Here is a 22,002-nt window from a genome sequence, read left to right as displayed (position 1 = left end):
TAATATATCATTGAATGTATTTACAATATAAAAATATTAAATAGTATACAAAAATATTATTATTTATCAACAAATTGTGAATTCAAATTTTAAGTGAATAATGTAAAATTTAGCATAGAATATTTTAAATAATACTTAATATTATGTATGTATATTTAACCCGGGGTCACTATAATAATAATAAATCTACCAATTAAAGGCTCTTCGCTCTTATAATAATTTGGGTTATTCTAATTTGCATATAGTTTCAATAATTTTTATTTAAATAATAAATCTTAATAATTATTATACTACAAATCCATGTAATAACGTGTAAGATAAAATACGATTATTTGAATAAAATAGTGTAAATATTGTAATTATTAAAATCCATTTATTTTATGATATCTAATGGTCGTAGTTGCTACGTTTTTAGTTAACTAAAATAATAGTTTCATAAATAATTAACTTTAGAAACGGTAATTATGCAAACTTATAATAAAAATATTATATTTAATATTTATATACCCCTATTCTGCGCCAGGGAACGTGAAGCTAACCCAGTGCTCAATAACTGGTCTGTGTGGCACTGTGACTTGTCCAAATTTTACATGTACGAATGTATGATATCATTTTTTATAATAAAACGTGTACCTCTCTCTTAAAAATGTTTAGACGCATAACAATTTATAATATTTATAATAGTTAATTTATGGCGTCATATTTCCTAAATAGGTTCAAAAAAATTTGACTATGATTCATTATTATTTATTATGTTTGACAAAGTAATTTCCTCCAGACGGGAATGAATCACGACTTAACCACATGATTGATTGGGACAATTCAACCGATATCAATATAAAATTAATTTACATTTTTTACTAGTTGTTAGTTATAAACAAAGATTATAGTTCCAGACGATATACTTATTTTTAAAAAAATAATAGAAATATATATGTAGTACATATTATGTACGTTATTATATAATATTTTCAGTCATGTTTCAATATACATTTTTATTTTGCACAATTTTTTTTAAAAATACTAAATAAAAATGTTTTAAATATATTATAGATAGTTATTATAAAAATAAAGTTCTTGCAGTTTCATGAAAATATCAGCAAAAATATTTTATTGTTTTTTAAAACTAAAAACTGCTAGGAAGTCATCCTGCTCTATAGTTGGTCTCGAATATAACTTGTTATTAAGATCTGGCCACTATCGTGGGTGTTTTTATCTTGAATTCAGTGATAAATTATTGCATATTATGAAAAAAACTATTTCAAATAAAAACTTTAGAGATAAATCCTCTATTTCTAAAAATATTTTATAAATTCATTAGATTACTTATAATTTATTTTCCTATTAATACCTTCTATGGTAAAATGAAATAATTATTTCCTAAAATATTGCATAGGTACCTTTATTATAATACTATAAATTTACATCATGTTTTATTTTTATGAAATCATTAAATAACACTGTGGTAGGTACTTTAGTAAGATAAATAGAATCGTAGAATAAATAGTTTAAAATTAATCCAAATATTTTTGTTTTAATTAGAGTCTTTATAGAAAACAATAATATACACAATGGATAATATCAAGTCCGCATGGTAAATATTTGAACCCAAACAAAATAAATAAAACCATAAGAGAAAAAATCTTTAATTTTGTTTTAAATAATATATATCCAATTTCATCAACATTTTAAACTTTAAACGCTTGTGCATAATGTGTATTTTTAATATTTTTAAATGACTGTAATGCTAATTTATGAGTCATCTTATATTACATTTTTAAGTTTTTTGACTTACACCTAATATTACTAACTACTAATTACTATAAATTTAATATAATAGCCAATAGGTATATACAATATTTAATAATAATAATAAATTAAAATTAAAATTAATTGAAACAAAATACTATACAGTTAAAAAAAAACCCTTAAAAAGCATAAAAAAATGTTTGGTTCAATAAAATGTCTTTATCATGTTTCAGTTAGAAACTTCTAAATTGTAATAATTGTCAAGATTATTAAAATAGTATAAGAACTTAAGTGAACACAGTTTTTATTAATTAGTAAACACTTTAGTTCACACCTGTACAACATAACATTTTTAAACACCAAAAATTGTCAATCTTGAGTATTTGTCACAAAATCAGCGAAAGTCTTTTGTTTCTACACATAATAGATATAACGGTTTTAAGATCTCACTATGATTTACTGTAAATTGTATGTATAATATACATGTATATTATCTATATTCTAAATCTAGAAGCACTTTATATAAAGACAATTTATCCAAATAAACGATTGGCCAGCTATCTCTTAATAAATTAAATAGATCACTAAGCCATCTGCTATATTTTCTAATGGATCATCATTTTCTTGTTAATGTCTTTGGAATAGGTTAGATGTAAGATGAAATTTACATAAAAAAAAGTTAAAATTATGTATAATATAAAAATATGAAAAAATACACCTGCAGTAATAATAAATATAAACTCTAACTGTAACCTAGTGTTATTCTGATCATCGACATACTTTAAAAAAATATTGTTATTTTAAAAAAAAAACACAATAATTTTAAACATATCAGCTTTTTAATATAGTTTAAGTTTTAAAATGATAAAATAAAAATGAACAATTAATTTAAAAATAATATTATAAAAAAAAAACAATAAAACAAAACCCTAATATTTTGGATAGTTCGACCACTAGGACAGCCTTTCCTTTTATATCTTAAAATGTTTCTTTCTTTACTGCGTTCATTTTTAATATAATATATTATATTTTTTACTTAATGTAAACAGTAACCGTACACTATGTTTTCATTGTTAGCCAAGAGATTTTAACTGTTTAAACAATTTGTAGTTTATTCTTTATTGCGAGTTTAAGTATAAAATTCTTTAGTTAAAGTGTTATTTATTAAAAACAAAGTAACCCCACGAATAAAAACAGACGTCAGCAAGTTTCTAAATGTACAAAGGTAATATAAATTGCGCTGTGTTGAAATAGGATTTTCCACTGATATGGTAGGTGTTATTGATTATAAATACTGGGTAATGTAATTAATCTCTCCCTGAAGCTTTTAATTTAGGATAAGGGTCAAAGGTATTCAACTAACTTTATCATCGTAGCAGAGCGCATTGTTGTATTCCGTATCCACTGGCCGATCGCAATGGGTGGTAGAAACTAGAAAGTGTATCGGAAGGTAGCCTATCATTGTTATCAATTATCATACATATTAAATCAAAAAAAAAAAAAATGTAAAACAAATTGAAAATTTCAAAAATCTATAAATAGATACCATAAAAAGGTCCAACATTTATCTATTGAACATTTTATTATACGTATAAAATGCAAATACATAGAGTTGGATGTTCATTATCAAACCACAAAAAAACAAGATCGATTTTGTTAAAAACTGGTTTATGTAAATATTTCCATTTAAAAAAAAAAAAAAACTTTAATAAGAAATTTATACGTATGATAAAATACAGAAAATGCAATTTAAATATCTAGTTTTCTATAGTGCAGAAATTCCCTTCATAATTAGAAAATCTATTAGATATAGGTAATTTGGTAAAAGTTTTTAAACTTAATAATTTTCATTGTGGTTAAAGAACTTCAAGAACCTGATATATTTTATTATTATTAATTACATATTCAGATGACTTAATGTGCAGATTGCTGTTAGCCCGGAACAGCTGGAACTATTGAACTTTACATGGTATTGTATAGAATTAACATAAGTCATATGTACCATATGTAAACGAATATGTAATCACGAATAACTACAACATTTTTAGTCAACATTATTCTTTATGACTTACTTATTTATGTTGGTGGTTTGTAATAGTGTCACACATTCGTGATCCATTACACAAACATATATTACTTAAAATCTAAATAAAATTGGGATATATTTAATTATAAATTTATTTTGAATTTAATAATCAACTATTAGACATTTTTAGTTCATAGATAGTATATATGTTTTAAATAGAATAGCACTTGTATAATTATATTATTTAACCTAATATCTGCATAGAAAATTAAATTCAAATGTATGCCATACCAATGTGGCAATATATGTTAGGTAATTCAAAAGTATAATAGCCGTATACGTTTTATGGACCCTATATAGTCATCCTAGTTAGTGGTTAAAGTCGTAAAATATGTTTTGTATGTACAAGCAAAACGCATGTACTTTTAATACTGCTATAGTACAAAACGCAAATATACGATAAATTATTAATTAATATCAAATTCCGTGTGTATATACTACAATAGGGTGGTTTTGACAAACGAACGCTATACGAATTATGATGGTTAATGAACACAGAGAACGACTCACGGCTGACGTTCTGGGGAAATAAAACGACTCTATAAACTTTATGGTCTACAGAAACCTATTGCAAACGATGATCGACTTAGTACACGCACATATTATGTATACAATGTATGTGATCAAAAATCCTTTTACAAAAAAAAAAAAAATTGAACAGTGGATACGCACGACAGAGTGTTATATAATGTATTATATATATTGACATACGCGACTACGCGTCTTATAATATGCGAACATTTCGAAAGCAAATCCGTCTGATCTGACAAGAGCAAAAAAAATGTTAGACAGCAAGAAAGCAAAATAGGAAAAATAAAAACAGGGCAATACTTATATATATATATATATATGGGTATACGTGTGCGCGCGCATGTGTGTGTGTGTGTGTGTGTATGCACGTGTGTTAGCGTATAGGTATTTTAAATCGTAAAATCCACGTATACGTGTAAGGATATACAGAGTGATTCACAAGGCATGCTCTCTAATTTTTATAATTTAATAATTATTTTATGCAAGCTCTATTTTTTTTAAATTTTAAATATTCTTAAAGACCACATTTTCAATTTGTTGTGGTTATTTTAATACGTAATGGATATCCTATAGAAATAAAAACTTTTGTTTTTCAAACCAAAAATCCCCTTTACCTAAATTATTTTTTATTAATTATTTAGCGAATATTTATTTCTGAAAATGTTGACATAACAAAATCAAAAATTGAACAAGTCATTTTTGAGTATTGAGGTACACTATAATGGGTTTGTAAGATATGGTGGTATGTTGATTTTAAAATGGTAATAATTAATATAAACATTTATAATTTGTAAAAATGGTCAAAGTATAATAAATACTAGGTTCAATATAGCATAAATTTTATATTTTTCTAAAACCACTTTTAAGGACTATGGTCCTTAGTGTAAGCATCTTAATTAGAAAACGGAGAAACTACTCGTTCAAGTTTTGAATTATGTATGTACTTACAACAAAATTTTTAAAAAAATTATCCATTACATAATTTACATAAAAAGGAGACTTCTAATTTTAAAAATAGAAGTTAAGATCCTCATAAAATTCTCCTTATAAGTAGCGCTAAAAATATATTTTTCAAGTATATTTAAAAATGCCAAAAATCAAAATGTGAATAAAATAACTATTAAATGAAAAAAAGGGATTAGCTTACTCTTAGTAAACCACTCTGTATAGTATGGTGGAAACGAACGAGCTAATATTGACGTTTCGTCACTCGCGATCAGTCGGTACATCACTTTATAGATATTTTTACAATACATAATCTTATGACATGACGCAGTGAATGGACAGTGTGTATAATATTATTTATACACACACGCGGTATACGTCATATATTTTATATGGGTATGGGATCGTCACCGGCAGTACGCGTACGCCATCGTGTCGATATAATACAGTTGACTTTTTACGATGGCTTTTCGACGAGGAAGCCAATTTGTCTCCAACAACTCTTGTACGTGGCTAACCCGAAACAGGGCGATAAAAAATAAAAAAAGAAAAACGAAAAAAAGATCTGAGGAGTGTGCGGCTGCGAGGACACGGCTATGCGGTCCTGCGGGCGGGCGGAAAGTCGATCAAACGACCCAGTTTGAATGGAAAGCACTTCCGCTTTCCGACAACTGTTTGGCATATTGTACACGTATATATATATATATTATATAATAATGGCAGATAGACGTACTCACACACACACATACAATATACATACGCATATACTTATATATAGGGTCGAACGCAAAAAGCTCGAACGGCCGGGTATTCCGAATTAGGCATATAAATAACACGCCACCGGTGTTTACATAAAACAGCCACCGTCCTTCGTACCACCCCACTATAAAAGCTCAAAGCCACCCCACAGAAACACGACTATGTCGCCCGTGTCACGCGCGCATACCCACACCGTAGTCATCTTGTCACCACCGTTCCTAGGCGGCGGTGTGGTGTGCCCAAAGTCCCTCTGGAACCTCCCTCATATCTTCCCCGACGAGCGTTCCATCCCGACCGTTTTTCCATCGGAATTGTGACACTCTATATATACGTATGTACACAGCGTGTACAGTAATATGGAAATCGTTAAATTCTACTATAGGGCCATTGGGTGGAAATGACCGACTAGAATGTGTATACGCTTTGCTCAGACTCCCGTGAGAAATGCATATATATCTATATATATCTTATATATAGCGTCAAATGAACACTTTGAATCTTATTCTTTTCTTGGAATGCGGTAAATAGTATTCCTATATAAGTGGTACCATCTTTTTAGAGTATAACACGACTCCGACATTGTTTAAAAATAATTTAAATCGTAAAAATGTAATAACTCGACGTTCTAGTTGGACTACTTCAGTATACCACTGTCTCGCTGCACTACTGCAAGTTTAACATCGTCAGTAAGCAATAAGGGGTTAATCGGGAAGTGTTGTGCGGTAAGCGGCGCTGTAGTTTATGTACACAATGCGACGACTGTTTTTGTTTTAGACTCGAAGTGGAACGATAAGAATGTATTGATTTTACAACGATGTGTTTTTTTGTTTGTGCACATGTTTTATAGTAAAAATAATTGCTTTGATCTTCTACTTTAAAGGTACTTTCTGATAAAAAATTTGATCTAGTTTCCGTTAAAGTAAACAAGATAATCGAAAATAACAATATCAGGAAAAAGAATATACTGGGTGATTCTTTTATCAAACAACACTTATTATTTAAAAATGTATATTAACGTTTTTGAAGCAATATAAAAAAAAAATATGTTTTTAATCGTTTTAATTTTTAAAATTATTTATTTTTTTGAACAACGACATACATTTTTAATTTTATATTTTAAAGCAGAATATTTTTCAGAGTATTATACATAAAAATCGAAATTCGGACGAGTAGTTTATGAGTTATAAGTATATTTAAAGTATTGTAAAGGGGAGTAGCAGACCAATATTTTAATGGGTATCCCTGTACTACTCCACTATACTCACCTAAGTTTGATAAACTTGTTTATAAGTCTTTCTAACAGCAAATAAAAAATAACGAAAATATACAGTCTCAATTTTGACAAAATCGGATATTTAGACGAAAAATAATGGTTTTAATTATTTACTTCAAAAAATATTTTTCTAGAATCTTATTTTCACTACTATATTGTTACAATAATGTTTTCAAAATATTAAGATTTATTTAAATCACGTTATTGGTCTTACAACCTTCCTATATATCCCCACCGTTATTAATATTAACTATCAAGTTAATAACAGTTAATTGCATATAAGTGATTTTTTTTAGAAATAATTATTTTAACCATTAATATTATTTTCTATTAGCAAAATAAATTATTAATTACAACATAATATATGTGTAATTAAATATATTTATAAATATCTATGTTCTATATATTTTAATTAAAATGAATAATTCCTAATTAATCCACCATTTCCTAGTTATAACAATCAATATGAAAAATTCAGTGGTATTCCTATAGCAACATGGTAAAATGTTCTTACTACGACCACTAAAATTCTACACAATACTGATACACAAATATTTTATACTTAACTAGTAACGTATACACTCTATGTACGTATATTACTCAAAGCAAACAAATATTAGACTTATAAGAGTTCATTTTTGCCTTTTGTGACGCTATTGCCTTAACAACTCAAGCACAATACTAGGGCGAGAAACTAAAGTGTCTTCGCCGATAAATCTTAATCTACAAAATGAGAAAATAACCACCAGACCTACCCTGTACAACAGCGTGAGTAAGTGTGTGTATGTATTTCTATACAGCTTAAAAGTTTCACTATTCCTAATACTGTTACAGAATTAATAATTCACTAGTTTCGAGCTTCTCTCAATTATCGACCAGTGCTTGTAAAAGTTTCTGCATTTAATATACTCCTTTTTATAAAAATTTATTTATTTTTTAATTGAATTCATCTTTGCGAAACTTGAATATTCCTTAAAATTTTAAATTGAACGTATATATACAATATAAACATAAAAATATACATATATGTACACAATATACATATCAATATAAAATATGTTTTTATTTAATTTACACGATACATTTTAATATTTAATTTTAATTTGTTTTAAATGCAATGCTAAAATTAAATTTAAATTAAAATTAAATGCTAATACAAAATATATCGATGTACTTTACCTTTAACTCTTTAGTATGTACTTAAATCTTGATTGGAAAATATTCATATATTGATCATAAACAAAATAAATCCTACTTTCTTTTATTAATGAATTCTACATTGAAATAATATATATTATAGTATATTTTATTAAAATATGAGTTATGCCTATCTTTAATACGTAAACTTAAAATTTAAATATTTAATTTGTATTTTTTTTTTTTTATTGAAACCTATCAAATTAAATTGAGATCACATATTTGTGAGTCCTATAAAAAAAAAATATATAAGTAATTTTCTAAGTTGTAGTAATACGTTTTATTAATGAACATTGAAGGCAGTTATTTTAGGAGATTTTAGTACATAAAAACAGAATTTTTGTCGAGTAGCTAGCTCATGAGTTTTAAGTATTCAAAGTTTTGTTGAGTAAGGTATAGCGATACAGGTAAACACTGTACATTTTTGTTTCGTAATCCAGCGGTTCCCAAACTTTCTTAGCCTCGGAGCCTTTTTTTAAGTAGAAGTTTATCGTGGAGCCCCCAAGAAATATTAAACGTTAATTTTTATCTGTCTGTGTTCTGTGTAAATTTGTTGTGCTATTACAAATGGAGCCCTTGATAAGCTATTGCGGCCTAATCACTATTCTGATTGTCTAAAGTTTAAAATATATTTATAAATAATTCAGTAATTTATTATTTATTTGAAATTTGATTTTTATAAATTGAAATACTTCGAATAAAATAATAAAATATTCCGCTTCAGAATTTGAAATAAAAAATATATTTTGCTAATCAAAGACAAGTTAAAAAAAAAGATAACGATAAAGAAATAGTATAAAATGTAATTTTTTTAAATCCTTATTGTTTTAATTTTATTTACAATTGTGATGTAAAAAAAATATTTTCAAAAACATGTTTTCAGTAATTTCTGAAATAATAACGAGTGTCTAACGTTAAACGTATTACACCATGTATATTATATATAATATATAGTCAGGTAAGATGTTTGAAATACCCAGTGTAGTTAAGTAGCTTGTCACAGACACTGACTATGACGTTAGTAAATTATTATTAAATGGGCAAACAGCTGTTCGGGTCTCACGTAGCATACGCTGTTTCATCGCAATAAACAACGCAAGTCGAAGAGTTTTCCTTTGATTTTCAACGCTATAATATAATAGTGTTGATTAATTTATAAAATAATATTATAACTTGATTTTCACAACGCGTTATTACAGCGGTCATTGTCGCGACCGTACTCTGAAGTGGTTACCCCAAAACTTCTTAAATATACGTCTATTTGGCAATGGCTATAATACGAAATTATATTACAAACTTTGCCCAGTTTAATAGCAGTGGTTTGAACAAACAATTCGATAACTCGATTTGGCAAAAATCAATATCAATTCAGTAGAAGTCATTCATTTATGTATATATATATATATATACGTGGTTTACTTGTTGTATTGACGTTAATCTCGCATCTTCAATATTCTCGTTGAGTAGTTATCCACTTCGAGTTTGTTTATCAGTGAACTATCGAGGAATTCGTGGAGATTGTCAGTGATTGTGGAAAAACATTATTATATTATACACCCACACGACCAATATAATCTATTTCTGGCACTATTTAAGTTCGACAGTTATATTATTTTTATTTTTATTTAAACATATTAACGCCTAATGGAAATTTCTTGTAATATATATACATAGCATAATAATAATTTTTATATAATTTATAACAGTGATAAAATAGATACGCGAAGGGAAAAAATTGACATTAAGTTATAGAAACATTATTAAGAGTTAAGGATGCAATACATTCGATGGATTCAATGATTGTGACTTATTAGGATAGAATGTGGAACGATCATGGTGAATGTGCTCGATTTTGAGAACATACTCTGAATACGAAAATAATCGATGTTTTATCTACCTTAACTATTGGTTATTTCTTTATTAATACGATAAGGATGCAAACTATTACAGCGTATTTGAGTATTGAATGAATTAACGCGAAAGAATATTATTAATTATTAATAATTAATATATTATTGTTATATGACTATACGACTCGACGCTCTGCAATAAGTGCATAATGATGAATAATGAAACTCGTGTTGTACGCCACCCATCACAATATTATACAGTACCATAGCCACGATATATTATAAAAAATTTGAAAATTACTTTATCGCATAACTGCAGCGCAGAGTTTACCGATAATTTTAACGACAAAACGATTTTTTTCGCGCGGTAGGTACTACCTTCCTATCTTATATTTTAATCATAACACGCATACCTACGTATCACCCCTGCACGTATTAATACGTCATTCTCGCGTGCGCTTAATATTATTATTATTATTATTATATACCGTGTGTCGACTATTTTTTTTTCGACTGACGGCACGACTCCATTATCCCGCAGACATAGCACGTATATGCGGATCGCTTATAGAATAGTAGAGTCAACTCTATCCAACCATTATATATGGATATACTCAGTGGTGAGTAATGTATTATATAAATATTGTTACAATGACATACTTGCAATTTTCAAGCGATAATTATGAAAATACACGATAAAACCATTACATCAATAGTGGATTAAACACATTTCTGCTATATTGTAGTATTGTACGTGTATACCAACAATTTAATTCGTCCACATTACCATATTACAGTCTGAAAATGACGAATAGCATTTTCAGTTTGGCTCATAGTAATAATAATTGTATTTACATTGTAGGTATACTAATAAGTTATGATTATAAATAAGTATTATATATTATGTGTGTGTGTGTGTGTGTGTGTGTGTGTGCGCGCGCGCGAGTATATTATTAAACACGTCAAATGCAGAATAATTACGACAAGGTGTAATAAAGTAAAAACTACTATATTGTCACCATCACTGCTTGGAAGTTTGATTTGATAAGGGGACTGATTTTTTGAAGGTTTCTGTTCGTCAAAATAATAAATTAGCTTCAGTTTCAATTTCGGTTCTCTAAAATATCAAATAAAGGTTTTCACTGTTGACTTCTACTTTAGGTATAATTTAAGTTTATAAAATAAAACGTTCATAATATTAATGTAGTATTGAAATTTGAAATGTTACCACACATAATACTCTTATTCTAAAATTAAAACTATTTGCGATATAATGTAAAAATTAAAACATAATTTTACGGATACACAGTATATGTAATTATTAAAGTACGAAATATCGAAATGTATTGTGAGTCAAAAGGCAATATCGAAAATCACTTACTAATACTTGAATGTAAGTTTTAATGAGTAGCATAAAATCATAAAATCAATATATATTTAAAAACAGAAACGTTTAGAGAAATAAATATAAATGCTTTAAATAGTTACCATAAATTATTGTTATTGACTATATGCCTAGTAGTTATAACTGACAAAAAAGGTTCACTGGGAATTAAATTATCTATGTGACTTTTTAAATATTTTTTTGTCAGGACGCCACTTATCTCTATCTGATAACAATTTTAGGAACTTAAAAAAAAGGCCAAAACACGTTTGGGCATTTCATCAAAAAACGCGACACGTTTTTGTACAAAATTATAATAGGTACGTTTGAACACCATTTATTGAAACATAATTTTCAACAATACAAATAATGATTGCATGCCAATTTTAAATTGGGTCAACATCGTAAATTATAATCGAAAAATATTAAAATAATATATCACAGAAATATAGTATTATGGCTTGAATATTTTTTAATTTATTTTATAATATCATTAAAAGTATTATATAGTAAAATATATATGCCATATCGCTTAAATATTTTAGTTAACTTATAGTTCAGCCTATTAAAGGTATATAATATTTATCATATAGGCGTATAGCTTTTTTTTTTAAATTGATCTTTCCTTAAAAAAGTGTCCATTTCACGGCAACAGCTTTTTTACAGTTAATGAATTATTAAAATGTTTCTCGAAATGATTACTCTGATTTGATATCATGTAATTTATTTCACAAAAAAATTATATTATTATTTATTTATATTATTAATATTTATTATTACAAGTTTTTCACTTATATACATACAAGGTTTATTTATATCAAATCATATTAAATATACAAAAAATAAAACAAATATTTTTCCAAATATACTAATTGTCAAAAAGAAAAAAAATGTATATACACTTTGTAGTAATTTGTTTTTAACTTGTATTTATTTAAGGCATTTTCAGCAGGACAATGCGCTGTGATAACAGTTGTTACAATTCATATTATACCCAGTACCCACCTTTAAAACAAACATATTGTTTGGATTGTAATGTACTCTTACACAAACAACTTAGGAGCCCCTAACCTCATAATTACAACTCGAACAGTTTCACGCAAATCTATACAGCAAATATATTTTACTTAACTATATTACACCAATATCAATAAAATGTAACACTTCATATACCCGAGCTAATTTAATAAAGATATTATTAAATTATTTAATGACCAATAACTATTTGCGTGAAACTATCCAAGTCTTATTAAGTTGTATCAGGAGTTTAGGGGTTTCTTAGTTGTTAATTTAAAATTACTTGTAAAACCACAGCGTGTGCTTCATTTTAAGGTACCGAGTGTGAAATGTTACAGCCGTTATCAATACTTGTGGCTCTGCTTAAATAGTTAAAAATCTAAATAAATTACTACCTTTATATTTATTTAAAATAAACTTATTTTACCCCTTTATAAATAAAATATCAAAATGTATTTGCATTTTTAATATGTAGAATTAATAGTTAAATAATAAATAATACAATATGTAACTTAACTGCTCTTTAAATTCCTTTAAAATACCACTCAATCGAAAATATGTACATTCTGTATATTATTAAATACATAATAAATAAATAATAGCTGTAAACAGTTTTATTTTACAAAGTAAGTGACCATTTCTTGAAATATGTTCGTGTAATTAAGTGTAAAAAAGCTGTTTCCGCTTCAATTAATAATTTTTCATGAAAATATTAATTCTATGAAGTGGCTATGCCATAATAACATAATATATATTTATTTTATTTTAATGCCTTAATATTATAGAATTGTAGGTATATTGATGCCCCCCATAAATTTGGAATACCAAACAGGAAAAAATTCCCAATCAAGCTGCATACAAATAATATTTCAATAGTTACTTACCTACATAATTATACTAAGAATATTTGATATTTTAGTTCATAAGTTTCACTGTTTCAGTGAAATACACTCCACGATACGTTTCAAATATAGTTCTACATTATGAAATAAGGTTAAATGCAGTTTTTAAGATTACTCAAATAATATATAAAAATATTTCTATCAAAATTTAAATACGTATCATAATCCAATATTTTCACATTCACATGTGCTTACCATTTCTCTTCTGAAAAACCCGACACTCAAACTGAAATGTAATTGGTATAGAGATCTATTAACATCATAAATTAAAAAGGTTTCGTCATTGAATAATTTTTCTTCGTGCTATTCGTGTTATTTAATCGTCTTAAATGTCCATAAATACTTGTAATATTTTTCTGAAGAGTATACATTTTCTATTAAATTAAAAAAAAAAAAACAATTTTAAACATCGAAATAATAGGTAAATAACAACTATTAATAATTAATAAAATTAAACAACTATCCTACGATTTTTGTTATACAATTGAATCTTCGATATCAAGAGTAAACTTATAATCAATTACGAATAGGTATCATAAATTGTTGATATTCTTTATCATTAATCATAAATCATTTATTTTATTATTTTATTTATTTATTTGAATTAATTTGTTTTATTTTTTAATACAATATAATTTCAAAACAAGTAATCATAATATTATACATTCAAATATATATGGCTAGGTTCACAGGTACGTCGTCGTGTCATGTTGTGTTGAGTGCCTTTTATAGTATTCTAATTCGTCGTCGTAATAATTTAATTACGGTATTATTTACTAACCACGATCTACCGGAAAATATCTAGAATTAGCCTGAACTGAACTCATGGACATGTCACGACGACGCATGACTATGAACTGCCGGCTTATGACTAACAACGTCCCAACAATACGCATGCAGAATTATGTTAAGATTATTCAGATAAAAAAAAATCTTTTGCACGTCTCTGCCCTCCAGATCACGTCTCCTTCCCGTCATCTTCAGCATAGGTCAATAAAAAATTACAGTTGTATAGCAAGACTTTGGTCAGGTCCTGTCGACTGCTGACACTGTTTGTAATCCTTCGGTGTTTTGTTGTGTGCGCAGACGAATGGGCGGAAGAAGATTGACGGCTGACTGTCCGGTGTCCGGTTGATGGCCGCGGAACGCAATGCGGGCACCGGATTCGAAAACAACGGCTGCGGCGGCCCGCGGCTGCCACCAATCGGTGCGGCGGTGCGGTGGACGGCCGCAGCCGCCGCGGCCGCCGCACAGCCCGACAGTCAGAAGGAGATCAGGTTCCCGCTCACAAAGCAGCCACCACCGTCCGCGCCGGCGCAGGCGCAGGAGCTGTACCGCCGGTTGCACAGCCGATCGCTGTCGTCGCTGCCGCCCGAACCGTTCATGATAATGCGGTCGAAGGCCCTCAACCGGAGAGTGTGCATAAATGTGGGCGGCGTCAAGCACGAGATACTTTGGCGGACCCTAGAGCGGTTACCGCACACCAGGTTGGGCCGGTTGAGGGACTGCAACACGCACGAGGCGATCTCCGAGCTGTGCGACGACTACTCGTTGGCCGACAACGAGTACTTTTTCGACAGGCACCCGAAATCCTTCAGCTCGGTAACTATAAAACTATATTGTGCTGTATGTTTTACGTCATAATACAAAAAAAAAAAAAAATGATATCCTGAGAAAGTTGTATCGTGTGTTGCCATTTACTACGCGTATAACGGATGGAATGTATAAAGTTTGTGACAAAAAAAAATATTAATGTTATTTGTGCCACTCAAGAAAATAGAGCAGGTTGAATACATGGTCGTATATACAGGTAATCTGCGCAATCGTGTGTTAGGTACAAAAATTGTAATTTGCGTAACTTTAAAATAATTATAACAATATGTTTTTTAAATAAGTTCCGGATCTTGGACACGATGATTATTGACGAATGGTGATTATATATAAAAACATAAACTTATAACAATCTCTATACATTTTATAAGTAAATATATATATATACATTTCGATATTTAAACTATTTTTAACTCGATTTTCTTAACAATTCTTATTATTTATTACATTGATTTAATAGTTTTTGTTCCGAGTCGTATCACAATATAAGACGGTAAAAATAATTTTTAAAAAATAATTCCCGAAAAACCATTATAACGAATTTGCGTGTATCTTCCGTAAGATTGAAACAAATTTGTTCTCGGAGACTACACCTTGCCATTCTCACACGGGTACGTGGCCGCGAGGAGAATATTTGGCCAATATCATTGTGTCAACGATACAGCAAGGCCAATACGCAAAAGCTAATAGTTGTATATTCACGTTTAGTAAACTCGCTCAAAAGTATGTTAGAATCAATAATATTTTGGTCTGTTTTTTTTAGAAAAACATGACCGATTTTTGAGGTACAATTTTAGAAGCAGGATTTATTACATAGATTTGTTTCCCAAACGTCTAACATGTCATACCTATATTATAGCCTGTTCCCTGGATGAATAAATTAATATATTATATGAATCACGGCCAATCCCGATTGCTCGTCATCCAATCATCTACGCAGACGAATATTCGCATTGCGACTTTTATATGAGGTCCGAACGAAAAAGATCAATAAAATATAATAAAATAAATATACTGTACTCCCACTCGTTCGCTAGTCGACGTGTGACTCAAATCGTTTCACCGTACCATGTATTGTCATTGAATCGAACAGTCTCCATTTTCCAAGAACGCGACAATCGCACTTGTACGTATATATTGTACACACAAACGCTGGTCTAATCGACGCACACGTCAAATGATTAAAGAAATTAAATATACATCCATTGACCCATTATCCCTTTATTCCGTCCAAAACACCGAACGTTCTTTTATAATATCATTCACAGCGTGTCTTCCGCCAATGTACAATAACAATAACTTTCCTCAATAACGTGTGCATAACGTGTGGGTATATACCCGAACGAACCATTATATTATTATTATTGTATTCAAAACCCTGCTACAGTATACTTCCGTAATTGATATTTTTCGATTTCTGACTAGTCTGCAATTTATTTTTGCATTGATACTAAACACACAATTAACACATATATTTCATTATTATAAACATTTTGAACTATGAACGCTGCTCTATTTTTTTTCTAAAAAGTTGTTCAATGTGTTTAAAATGTTGAATCATTGCAAATAATAAAAACAAATTTCTAAATTTCTTAGTTTGTTGTTCACAATTGACGGATAATTGTAGGGTCTGATTTCTTTTATCCTTACAAACCAACTGTAAGTATTTGAATCAGAAATAAATAGTTTACTCGATTAAATACTTTTAAAAAATTACTATAAATTGAGTTGACTTGGCTCGTTTTCACAGAAAGTCTTCTGTATGTAAGATGTTGTAATGCGATGACATACAGAATACTAGAGCTACCAGAATGGAACCTATATCCAACGAATAAAATATGGTTGAGCACTGAGTGAATGAAATTTCGTACAACAACTCCGATTTTTTTTGACGGTGCCATGAAATTAAAATGCTATGATAATTAATAACGTTATGCGAGTTTCCGGAATCAAATATAAGCATATTGCAGAACGAAAAACACCAGATATAAGTGATTTACTAAAAGATATATAAAAAAAATACCAATCAATAACGCGGGTAAAAATAATACATTTAAATTCTGGATAGACCTATTTATAGAGTACATCGTGTGACTGTTATATTATAATTATATTAAAACGTGGTATTATTATTATTATACTAAATACACGCGCGTGTCCGATGTTGCACAGGTGTTAAACTTCTACAGGACCGGCAAGTTGCACCTGGTCGACGAGATGTGCGTGCTGGCGTTCAGCGACGATCTGGAGTACTGGGGCGTGGACGAGCTGTACTTGGAGTCGTGTTGCCAGCACAAATACCACCAGCGTAAGGAACACGTGCACGAGGAGATGCGCAAGGAGGCCGAGTCTCTGCGGCAGCGCGACGAAGAAGAGTTCGGCGAGGGGAAGTGCGCGCACTACCAGAAGATCCTGTGGGACCTGCTCGAGAAGCCCACCACCAGCATCGCGGCAAGGGTAAGTCATCGTCGTCGTCGTCATTACACGCCGACAGCACGCACGACGGGTAAGTCCCCGCAGCCGCCGCCGACGCGGACGCCGCAGCGGGGCCCGCATGCCGCGGCACGACGAGTGCAGGTGACAGTCGTCGTCATCATCACGCATTTTTTGTTTTTTACGACATTTTCTTTGGCCGCGAACCGTTTTTGGACTTCGCGGCTATATCGTGATTTATATTGTGCTTATTATATACGTACAACCTGGTTATGAGTACACTACACTCGTCCAATGTGTTAACATCATATGCAGATATCCTGTAAAATATTTTTTATTTTTGGATGGTTGGGGCTTAAATATTTGGTAGCAAATAGATCTGCAAAGAGCTTGGTCCTAATAAACTCCCATCTATCTTACCGTTATTTTTACGAACTTTTTGTTATCTTAACGAAACCGACCGCAAATTGAACAGAATAAATAAAAATATAAAATACCGCGACAGTTTACTTTAAAATATGCATGGCATAGTTAACATTAAAATTAATTACAAATTGTAATTTTGAACTATACGAATATTAAAGTTACAGAATATAAATTATAGTTTTTTAAATATTTTGAGTTTAGAACCAAACTAAACATCTAAAGTAAAAAATTCGACAACTTATTTAAAATTCAATAAAAGCCAAATATATATTTTTTTGCCAAAAGATTCATCACATAATAATTATTATCTATCTATCTATATTTTAAGTTGCATGAATATTGGCTCTAATAATAATTATATTATTTCTTTGATTGCAATCCTTTTCTATTCTTTAGTACACGGATGTGCCTTTTATCTTAGTATAAACATTTCCATCTGATATAAAATGATGATTGTGATAAAAATAAAAACGTGTAGACACTTGACAGTAATATTATCTGACTACTCAGATGACATAATTTATAGGTACTTGACACGAAGTAGATGACACATTCAGTGGACGAGTAATGTACTAACCGGATAATATACGATATATAATATTTATCAAACAAACGCCAGGGAAATCGTCTCTCTGCAATGAAATCGCCGGAATCTATTCGTGGGTTGTATTGTACAGGATTTACGAGCCATGTGATCACAGGTATCCTTTTCCGTAGGTCTCCCAAATTTCTGTAAGACCATAAAAAGGTTCTCGGGAAGAGTAAAGGGGTTTTATACTTTTTATAAACAGTTAGCCTACATCCACACCTTAGTAACATAGACGAGAATCGTAGATTCTACTGTAAAAATTGAGCGCAGAGAGACGATTTTCATTTTTTTTCTATCATATTATATTTTATTTGATACGTTTAATGTTTTTTTTTTTTTTTTTTTTTATTATTATTACTATTGTTTTCTTTCCTTTTTGAGTGTGTTAACAGGGGATTGTTGTTGCACGAGGCTTCTTTTATGTACGAAACAAAATTTTTTTTGGTTTTTTATATACACTGGCCGCGTGTGTACTATCAAAGCATCATATACGCTGCAGTTTTCTCCTAAAGGCGGCTGAAACAGAGAAAATTATTGTAATACGCATAGAACTCGGCAAATAATTTAAAAAAAAAAACACGGCTAAAAATATTTACGCGTGTGTGGAATGTGTTTTGCGCAATGAACCTGTTCGTCACAGAAATCGACAGTCGGCTCCGATTGACCCAAAACACGATTATATTGAAACATTTTTTACGACCAACGTTTCGGGTCACGCGTCGGCGCCGAGACAGCCATCCGATGAGCGAGATTGACTTCCCGGCCCCGGAACCTGGCCCGGACTACTATACGACTACTACACTCAAACGAATTAAATATTTTTGAAAAACCTAACTACAATAACGTATACATAAACGAATTAAATACTTTTTAAAAACTTTACTGCAATAGCGTATTACAACTATGCAATATACATGCCTACCTATAATACATATTATATTATACGTATATTGTGTGCGAATGGTTTTATGGCATTTGATTTTGGCAACACTGTGGCTTTCTATGTGGATTTTGCTTGGTTTTTCTATAACAAATATAAAAGTGTGTGTGTGTGTGCGTGTCTATACACAAATAATATATATATAACATATTATTTTTACGGTTACCGATAACTATATATCTGTATTTTCCTTGTACCCACACGTTCCAATGGTGTTTGCCATGTATTGTAATATCGTTGACCAATATCAATAATAATAAATAGACATAATAACATCGGATAGCTTTTCAAACAGTTTATTTATAAGGAAGTTGTATATCCGCAATTGTTGTTTTCGTCTCACAAACTCATAGCATTTCTGACTTGTGTTCAACAGAATTTATTTTGTAACGTTAATTTCAATATAATTTAAAGGTATGAATATGACTGAAGGTATCTCGTTAGCTTTTATCGATGTCTATATTTTAAAACTGTTATATTTTGCATAGTTATAAGTTAAACTAATTTTTAAATTAAAATATCAATAATAGACAACGAAATTCTTTAGATGATGTTCTTACTTTTACATATGATAGTTATAGCCAATTAACTATATTATTGAAAATAACATCAAAAACTGGATTTTTCTTATCTCAAATTTTATACATCATACATTTTTTAGACATTGATAAAACAGTTTTATCTTATATTATATTAAACATACTTATATTTTATGTTATATACGTATTGCCGTTACCAATTGAATTTCTCTTTGACGAGAATTGGAAAAATAATTGTTACCTTTGCTATCTGATGTATAAAGTTCAAAGTTATTCTTTATCTACAAAGAATTGAGAATATTTTTAAGATCAAATCGGACTTGGATTTAAATTAAATATAAATTCAAATGTATGCAGAAAATACCTTGATTATTTGTGGCACTAATGACAAAACTCCTTATTGCATAAAACCAAATTTCTTTTTAATATAATACACTTTTTCAGCATTCGATATAATAATTATTATTATAATTTTACTGTTGAGATATGAGTGTGATAATATTATTTATTGACAAAGTAAGACATTTAGAGAAGATAAGAATCTCGTAATGGTTGGTTGATTAAAAAAAATTGTTTGCATAAATAATTAAACCAGAAAATTATTTCATTTGAAAATATGAAAATTATAGAAATCATACATTGCACTATCATGTCGATGCTTTTAATGACTGCAGTCATATGTCGCATTTTAATTTTAGTTATATCATTTTGGCTTTACTTTTGGACAAGAATAATAACAGTCTAAAAGTAATTGTATTAAATGATAATATTTACCTATAGATTTTCTTCATCTTTTTGCTATCATTAAAATTATTGCCATGGTTAACGATGTTACAATTAAAGAACCACATTAACATGTAGAACCTCTAACTATAATAATATGCGTATGTAAAGTAAAATTGGTTTTTGTATTAATACAATTTTAAGTCTCAGGTAATAGATATTATACTAAAATAATTTTTTAAATAATTTTATGAGCGTTACCTATTTCAAAATATTATTTTCAAATTATAATATTTAATTTTAAAAAGTAATTCGTAAATAACAATCAAATAACTAGAATCGCTAACTATCGCTTAGGTATATCATAAAGCTATCCATGTGCTAATGAGATACTTTTCTACACCGTACATTTTATAATTATTTCTATAGTACCTAACCATTTAGCATTTTAGCCCATTATTAAACATGAGACTTGAAATTTGGAAGTATGCGAAAACCAATCTCCATTATATTACTTGTAAGATATAAAAATAGTTTACAAACTATAATCTCGTAATCATTATTAAAAAAAAAAAAAAAATTAAAATTTTAAACACTCCATAAATGTTCCATTTTGCTTTTATGGTTATAAAGCTAACAAGGTACTTCGTTTTCAGTTATAACTAAAATAAACAATTTAATATTGGTCTACGTTAATTTATTTTAAACGCTGCTGCTTTCCATCGAAATCGCTTATATTTCTTCAGAAGCACGTAATACATTATGTATTTATTGCACTGCGCTTTAATGTTATGTAAACAATTAATTTAAAGCTATTTGTAAATTATACTAAGTTATAGTACTTATACTATATAGGAATTTTAAACTAAAAGATATTGTTGAGTGATATATTATGCTAAAAATTTATTTACATCTACTGAAGGTACTGAAGTATCTTGATTTCGATAAAAATAAAAACCTGGAGTTGGCAGGTACCTCATGAATATTAGTAATAACTAATAATGTATAATAATTTATATTATTCCATATATTTAGAATCTTTCCCGAA

General features: G+C 29.2%; 1 protein-coding gene across 2 annotated transcripts in view; it reads left to right on the top strand.

The window, feature by feature from the left end:
- Positions 1 to 22,002, top strand: part of LOC113550032 (potassium voltage-gated channel protein Shab) — a 49,067-nt gene that overhangs the window by 6,000 nt on the left and 21,065 nt on the right. For both annotated transcript variants that reach the window (XM_026951629.1, XM_026951628.1), the window contains exons 2-3: positions 14,780 to 15,295; positions 17,477 to 17,761. In XM_026951629.1, the coding sequence (XP_026807430.1) occupies positions 14,828 to 15,295; positions 17,477 to 17,761 (753 nt within the window). In that variant the 5' untranslated portion in view covers positions 14,780 to 14,827. The remainder of the gene's footprint in view (positions 1 to 14,779; positions 15,296 to 17,476; positions 17,762 to 22,002) is intronic.

The sequence above is a fragment of the Rhopalosiphum maidis genome, chromosome 1 (genome assembly GCF_003676215.2).
Source record: "Rhopalosiphum maidis isolate BTI-1 chromosome 1, ASM367621v3, whole genome shotgun sequence".
Taxonomy (NCBI): domain Eukaryota; kingdom Metazoa; phylum Arthropoda; class Insecta; order Hemiptera; family Aphididae; genus Rhopalosiphum; species Rhopalosiphum maidis.
Note: the sequence above shows the minus strand (reverse complement) of the source record. Positions and strands in the feature narration are given on the sequence as shown.